Source organism: Triticum aestivum, chromosome 4B, assembly GCF_018294505.1.
Source record: "Triticum aestivum cultivar Chinese Spring chromosome 4B, IWGSC CS RefSeq v2.1, whole genome shotgun sequence".
NCBI lineage: Eukaryota > Viridiplantae > Streptophyta > Magnoliopsida > Poales > Poaceae > Triticum > Triticum aestivum.
In genome coordinates this window covers 43,526,601-43,534,872 of record NC_057804.1, presented here as the reverse complement: position 1 = coordinate 43,534,872, position 8,272 = coordinate 43,526,601, and the positions used below count along the sequence as shown (strand labels likewise).

Sequence of the window (8,272 nt, the reverse complement as noted above, 5' to 3'; positions counted from 1 at the left end):
CACTCATAGACGGAAAAAAAGCCGCACATTTTGTAAGCTATATGCTACTACTAGTCCAGAGTCCACTTTACAGCGAGATACCTGGGAGGGATCCCTTTTGCCTAGGGCAATCCATCCATCCATCCCCGCGAGACCAATGAAAGCGCCGAGCGCCGAACGGAGCGCAGGAGGGACCGATTTTGAACGGCCGCCCAATCGCAAATTGCAACGTACACACACACGGGCGCCATCTCCCCAGAAATCCCTCCTGGATTCGATTCCCCATCCCGGATCGATCCCCTCGCCGGGCCGCAGCACCGGACCAGGCTGCTCGGTCCCAACACCACGGTCCCTCTTCTCAGTTAACGACGTGCGGCGATGCCTTGGCACTTCCTCAGACACCAGAAGCTCAGCCAGCTGCTCCACGGTGCTGTTGGCAATGCTGAAACCATTTCTTTTTCTTTTCGCTTCTCGCCACACCACCACCACCACTGCGAATATGCTGTCCCCAGCCACGCCGGCCGCCCCCTGATCCCCAATGCCCCCGCGCCGCCGCCCGCGCCGCCGCCCGCGCCGCCCCGCGCTGACCGCTCCCTAGTCCACCCCTCTCTTCCTCCTCCGCCCCGCCCCGCCCTGCCCTGCCCTGCCGCTCCTCCCCGCTCGCGGAGGACGGGGTTGTGGGCTGAGGGGACGGCTAGGGTTTTCCTCGATTCGAGCGCCGCCGGGCTCCCGCGGATTCGTGCTCGCTCCGCGGAGCGCCGCCTGCTGTTTCGCTTTGCCCTAGGGGTTGGCTCCCTTGCTCTCTTGCTGACGCGGAACCGCGGCTCCGGGGAGCTCCGGGGCTCGATTCGCGGGGCTTTCGGCGGCGCGGCGGCGCATTCTGTGGCCTCGCAAGCCCCCGAGGGCTTCAAGCTTCGATTCGGCCGATTTGGTCGGGTCCGGGCTCTGCAAAGCGCGGCCTTTTAAGCTTGACGGCGCCTCCTGCCAAGCATTCTGCCAGGTCTCGCTGCTGATATTGGAGGGAAACATGGCGGAGAACATCGATCTGGTGCTGGAGTTCCTCAAGAAGAACCGGTTCGCCAAGGCCGAGGCCGCGCTCCGCGGGGAGCTCAGCGCCACCACCAACGGGCAGAGGCGCGCGGCCGAGCCCTCGCCCAAGGAGGAGGACGAGCGGGACGGCTCCGAGGCGGGCTCCGCCGCGGGGCCGAGAGGCGCCGCTTCTTCCGTGAGAAGCGCAGACTCGTCGAGGGAGTTCATTGTCAAGGAGATTGACGTCGGAGGCCTGGCGAATGGATCTGATGGGAAGAAGGGGCTCGGGATTGGCCTGCCTCTGGAGAACAGCAACACAGGGGATCTGTATCCGTGGAACTTCAGCATTGCCAACAGCACCGTGGAGCAGCTGGCTGAGCTTCTGGTGTCTGAGGAAGTGCCAAGGCATCGCCGCACGTTGTTAACTGAGAAGAGGGACCGTGGTGTTGGGACCGAGCAGCCTGGTCCGGTGCTGGAGCAGAAGGTGTCGTTTGGAAGAGGGAAGGGGAAAGTTGACACCGCAGGGAGAAGTGAAGTCAGTGAACCAGGCCATTCGAGTGACAAGAATCTGGTCCCAGAAAAGGAGGAGCCCTTGAATGGCTATGCAGTCAAGACGGTGCTTCCGTTTCCTACAGAAATCCCGTCGTCTAGTTATCATAGTACGCACCAGGATGGAAATGAGAGGAAAGATACGAAGAAGAGCGTCAATGCCGATGGTTCGGGAAAAGCAGCAAAGAGGCAGCCTGATGAGGGGAGCAGGCAGTATTACCCAGGGAAGTCCCAGAGTAATGTGGATCACGTTGCTGACCGTTGCTTCGACCTGCAGCTTATGGGAAATAGCCAACGCGAAGAGTTTCCAAAGTTGCCTCCTGTGCGTCTCAAGTCCGAGGATAAGCTTGTTAATATGAACTGGGAGGAGAAGATCGATCATCATGGATCTGGATCCAACGACCCTAGTACTGACCATGTCTTTATGATTGGCTCTTATCTTAATGTTCCCATTGGGCAGGACATTACATCATCAGGTATGTTGTTTACAATTTGATAGTGACATGGCAACATGATCATCTTTTAATTACAACAGTAGCTGCAAATTGATTCTACCTTACTCTTGAGCCGCACAGCAGATTGCTCCGTGTACATATTTACAAAACCTACCATATTTTTTTCTACAGAACTGCGACCGTGTAGCTCATACCTACCACAGGAAACTGCAACTTTTAGATAATTCAGTACATTTGGCCCTTCTTTGTGTGAACAACTGAACGTTACAAAGATTTGTAGAAATTGTGAACATTACAGCATCACACTTAGGAAGATGACTACACAGGCACTAGTTCAAGATAATTATTCCATTTTTCTTTGTGTTGAACATGAGCATATGACAATAGAAATTGTGAAGTCTCTTATGACTTGAATGGTTTTGTTTAGAGTTTTAATGAACTTGTAACAATTGTCCACTTTGCTTCTTGGGTAGTAATTGTTCTAGAGTCATTGCCATTGCCCCCTTCTGTGAACTCTGCAGCTTTATTTTATGTTGGTTTGTGCCAAACTTGTTTGTTTATCCTTCTAATTGTCTATTGAGAGAATAACAGCTCTCCTTGACCTAGAAGTTGTCCAGACCAAATCACCACAATTGTCATCTTGGTTCTGTGGGACGGCAAGCTTGAGAATAAGCTAACATAAACATGATTTGTATTGTTTATGCCTTTGTCAGAGTTCTTATGTGGAGAGTTTTTCGTGACAAAATAAAAATCACATTTTCTGACAAAACTCTGCTTTTGTTGGAAGTTTCTAGACAGACATATTAGCTTGTATCCTTGCTATGCTACATACTACATACACACAGTTACATGCATCTTTGTCTGATCCTTCAGTAATCATGCATAGTTTGACGGCATTATCACATGAGCCAAATGAGAGACCTTTTTTACATTTCAAGGACACTTGCCTTTAAAGCATATGATCTTTTATATATTTTGGCAGCACTCTCATATGCCATACTTTTATAATTGTGTTCTGTTCCTTCTTTTTCCCAAAGGAATATTTAGTGGTCATTTCCCATTTGTTTGTTGATCTTATGTGAGATTTTTAAAATTCAAAACTCAAGTCTTCTGGAAACTTTGATCTTTGATAGTATCAGTAGGCAAATTGAATCTTCGATGGTACGTCTTTTTCTTTGCATTTGAAGGGCACTTGTCTTTTAGAGCATATGCTCTTGTAAAGGGATATGTACCGCTCATTTCACATTTTCCTGTAGATCTTATGCGAGCTAAAAGAGAACCTAGGACTCAACCTGCGTGAAAATTTCATGTTTGATAGTATGGATATTCAAATTTGCAACAGTGAAATGTTTCTTGCTCTAGGATGAAAATACTGAAACTATATAGGAGTGTTTTCCCATGCTTCAGAGCTGCTATAGTGCTCTACTGTATGTTCACTTATCTGAGTTTGGCTAATCTTTTGGCATTTAACACTTGACCTACATGTTAACACATTCAGGTGGAAGACGCACGGTTGGCAGTAGTTGGTTATCCGTCAGCCAAGGCATTGCAGAGGATACTCCTGACATGGTTTTTGACACACTTGGTGATGATTTGCTTGAGTATCCAAATGAGTATTGGGACTCTGATGAGTATGACGATGACGACGATGTTGGCTACACCCGACAACCAATTGAGGATGAAACTTGGTTTCTTGCACATGAGATTGACTATCCTAGTGACAATGAGAAGCCAACTGGTCACACAAGTGGTGCTGATCGACATGATCGTCCTACAAAGGATGATGACGATGACCAATCATTTGTTGAAGAGGATTCTTACATATCTGGTGAGCAGTATTTTCATGGGAAAAACATCGCACCGATAGGTACTTCGGAGCGGCCAATAGGACATGGGATTCCTGATAATGATATGATAGCCCAGTATGATGGTCAACTTTTGGATTCAGAAGAACTAAATTTGATGCATTCTGAACCAGTATGGCAGGGTTTTGTGTCACAGAATAGTGAACTAGGCATGTTAGGAAATGGGAAATTCCTTAATGATTCTGCACGACCTCATCCTGATGACCCTTTTGTTGAGGATGATCAGCACGGTTCAGTCAGGTCAATTGGTGTTGGTATAAGTAGTGATGCTGCTGACATTGGCAGTGAGGTGCGTGAAAGTCTGATTGGAGGAAGCAGTGAAGGGGACATAGAATACTTCAACGAAAGTAATCTGAGTGTTAGTGGAAAGAGACACTCTCAGCAAGAAACGGAAAAGAAAAAGGTTAATGCGAATGGAGCCAAACAGGACCAAATAAACTATGATATCCAAAAGGGCAATATGCCACCAGGAGCAGCTTATGGTGATGGTGGATTTTCTTTTCCACCGCCACTGCATTCTGGAAAAAATACCGAATCAGATGTTAAGTCTTCATGGTCAAAGAAGGATGATTATTCAATCAATGATCCTGATGACTGTCAAAATGGCACGGTATCAGATGATACACTTGCCACATGGAAGAAAAGGAACAGTGTCTCTTCCCTAAGGAGCTCTCGAGATGAAATGACTTCTGATGTTGTTAGATCAAGAAACTCAAGCGCATCGTCTGCTCTGAACAATACTTATGATGAAGTGGAGGAAACAATGAATGCTCGTCATCAGAAACTAGATGATGCACAAGAAGAGGAGACCGGTACCACGTTAGATGACGAGGAAGCAGCAGCATTGCAAGAACAAGTAAGGCAGATAAAGGCCCAGGAGGAAGAATTTGAAACTTTCAATCTGAAGATTGTGCATAGGAAAAATAGGTACCTTTTTTAGTCCTTGATTCCTTGATCGCTCTTTTTCATTCCTGATTTGTTTTAAGCTTAAAAGGAAATGGACAGACCTACTTCTCTATTTGTGCTTGGTGTTTACATTTAGAATGGAACAAAATGTATTTGTTTCTGTGTAAAGATGCTTGTTTACTCTGACTTTTATCTTCTGTAAACGTTAAAACAGAACTGGTTTCGAAGAAGACAAAAATTTCCATGTTGTTCTCAATTCTGTTATTGCTGGTCGTTACCATGTCACGGAGTATTTGGGATCAGCAGCGTTCAGCAAAGCTATCCAGGCACATGATTTACACACAGGAATGGACGTGTGTGTTAAAATCATTAAGAACAACAAAGATTTTTTTGACCAGAGCCTTGATGAGATCAAGCTTCTGAAATATGTGAACAAGCATGACCCTGCTGACAAGTACCACCTTTTGCGCCTATATGATTACTTCTACTATCGGGTAAGTATGAGTTTTTTTAAATCTTTTCCCCATCCTTTCTTGGTCTTATTTAGTTCCCATGGAGCATATGCTTTTTTCAAGTTTAGGGTTGAGATATATGTTCCCAGTGATTTTACTGAAGCATTTTCCTTCATTTTTTTTATGGAAGCTGCATATATGAACAGTGCATTATGGTAAATTCGAGATCTTGATTATATGCTTTTAATGTTAGTTTTGTTGATACATCATTTCATTTGTTTGTCAGTTTTCCTCCTTTTCTTTATAAACATTTCCTCTCTAGTTATCTTGGCATTGATTTCTCGTGTATACTAACTTTTATAGTTCCTACACATTAAGGCAGGGTTGGAGATCCTCGTGCTATTTGATCCATTAGAATTGCCATATTTGTTTGTTTTTACAATTATTGACATTTGCCAAATGATCTAATTCCTTCCCCTCAGTCCACTGCATCTTGTAATGAAATTTGCTATGTTTGGTGTTGCACTTGTTTCAAACACAATTGGAGGATTATTTGTTCATACTATGAAGCTCTAGGAGTTTAGTTTATTTTGTAAATAAAAATTCTTTGAGATTCTTTGTCAAGTCGATTCATTAGAACGTTTGGGTTCTATCTTTAGTCATTGTCAAATTTAGATTAGGGTGTCCTGTGACGAAGTCAGCTCTGTTCTCTAGTACTTAGTTGAAGTATTTGTTTGCAGGAACATTTGTTGATAGTTTGTGAACTTCTGAAGGCAAATTTGTATGAATTTCAAAAGTTTAACAGAGAATCAGGAGGCGAGGTTTACTTTACGATGCCAAGATTACAGGTATCTTTTAGATTTATCGCCTATTAATGCTGATTCAGTGTTCTCGTTAAGCAATTGGACATGAATCAACTTTTCATGCTGGTAATTGATCAATTTCTTTGATGGATCCGTTTTGCAGTCAATAGCCATTCAGTGTTTGGAGTCGCTACAGTTTCTGCATGGACTTGGTCTTATTCATTGTGATCTGAAGCCAGAGAATATATTGGTAAAGAGCTATAGTAGATGTGAAATTAAGGTCATTGACCTTGGCAGTAGCTGTTTTGAGACTGATCATCTATGCTCATACGTTCAATCGCGATCTTACCGTGCACCTGAGGTTATACTGGGCCTACCTTATGACAAAAAGATAGATATATGGTCACTTGGATGTATTCTAGCGGAACTTTGCACTGGGAATGTAAGTGCTATCGCATGCTGATGATTACTGTTCTTAACAGTTATATTTATTGTCATTCTTTCATTGTTTGTTTCTGTAACAATCTTTTAGCGACATATAATAGAAAGAGCCTGTAATGCAAACCCACAGTTTATAATCACATAAAAGGAGAACTTTTCTTTCAGTGCATATTTCTTTAATGTCTTTACCATAGATCTATGCTTCAGGTTCATTAACAGTACTAGTATGGAATTGAGGCAATTAGAAACTATATACCTCATTAACAGAAGCTATTTTCTTTTTCTTTCGCCCGTCTCTATGTTCTGTGCTTAGTTGTCAACAGTAAAATATATATTTGGTGTTCCTTCTTACACATGCAGAATATGTTAGCTAATCTTTCTATTGGTATATGCTCTTCAGGTTCTTTTTCAAAACGATTCTCCTGCGACATTACTTGCACGTGTGATGGGCATCATTGGTTCCATAGAGCAAGCTATGCTTGCACAGGGGCGTGATACTTATAAATACTTCACAAAGAACCACATGTTGTATGAAAGAAATCAGGTTTGAACTCTTGAGCCATGTTTCCTTTTCATTCAGGCACGCCTGATTCCGATTCTTCCTTGAAATAGTATTGTTTCTAATATAAGTTGCAATTGATTGTGCTTCAGGAAAGTAGCAGGCTAGAATACTTGATTCCGAAGAAGACATCATTGCGGCACCGCTTGCCCATGGCTGACCAAGGTTTCATCGAGTTTGTTTCATACCTTCTCGAGGTGAATCCGAAGAAGCGCCCAAGCGCCTTGGAAGCATTGAAACACCCGTGGCTTTCTTTTCCTTACGAGCCAATATCGTCATGACACGGTTGCTGCTGTTGGATCATCATGTTTGCACCATATCTGAGTGCCTTAAACATCTGTCTTGGCACCTAAGCAAGCACCATGAAGTTTTGATGGATGAAGATGATGAAATCAGTTCTAGCACGAGCCACCCCATGGAAACAAACGTTCAGGTTTAAGCGCGATCCTGATTCAAACCGATCACGATGTGGCGCCTGCCTCTGGGATGGTCTTTTGCTCCCTGTACTAGAAATTGCCTGTGTTGTGGTGTAATATAACTCTGGGTTTTGTCTATTGTCTGGCTCCAGTATAACAGGCCATTTGGTTAGAGGTACATTTTGAAACCCATTTTTCTTGTAGGAATAGGGCTGTCATGTTGTACATGGTGTGATTATTATCGTCCAACCTTGTGGTGCCATGCTGTGCACGTCTATTCTTATGGTTCTAAGTTATAACCCAAGGTTCTTCTGTACATCTCGCGCCCGGTGCTTCTTCCGCAGAGAAGCATGATGCCAGGTTTTACATTGCTATTTTTTGTCTTAGGATTGGGTCGAAATTCATCTTTACTGTTCCCGCGCTACCTTCTTTTTAACATGCTGGGGATTCGCAGAAAATCGAGCCGCAAAACTTGTGTGAAGTTCTTATTTGATCTTTTTGAAAAAGTTGAGTTTTGATTGTTTACTTCCCCCGTAGTTGTTTTTCAATCTTAGCTGAACCATTCAGTTTCCATCATCTGCAGCATGTATATGGAGGCGTGATTTGTACCGGCATTGATACGTAGGCACGTGATTTGCATTGACTTTGATATCGGGGCACGTGAATAGTTTGGGCTTGTTTCGAACTCAGTAGAACAGACACGAGGTACAGTTCTGAAGCTCCATAGTTCTGCTTGATTAGACGGAGAATAGAAAAGATTGCGTCTGAACTTCTCGAAGGTAAACACTAGGGCTACGTTTGGGAGCTCAGTTTTTTCT

General features: G+C 44.0%; 1 protein-coding gene across 1 annotated transcript; it reads left to right on the top strand.

Annotated features, from left to right (window-relative positions):
• Window positions 1-425: 425 nt before the first annotated feature.
• LOC123090892 (serine/threonine-protein kinase STE20) lies at window positions 426-7,770 on the top strand. The gene is made up of 7 exons (XM_044512248.1): window positions 426-2,033; window positions 3,511-4,804; window positions 4,998-5,277; window positions 5,976-6,083; window positions 6,202-6,480; window positions 6,880-7,023; window positions 7,131-7,770. Exons 1-7 carry the CDS (start codon window positions 1,007-1,009, stop codon window positions 7,317-7,319), a joined length of 3,321 nt encoding a protein of 1,106 aa, XP_044368183.1. The 5' UTR covers window positions 426-1,006; the 3' UTR covers window positions 7,320-7,770.
• Window positions 7,771-8,272: the final 502 nt, after the last annotated feature.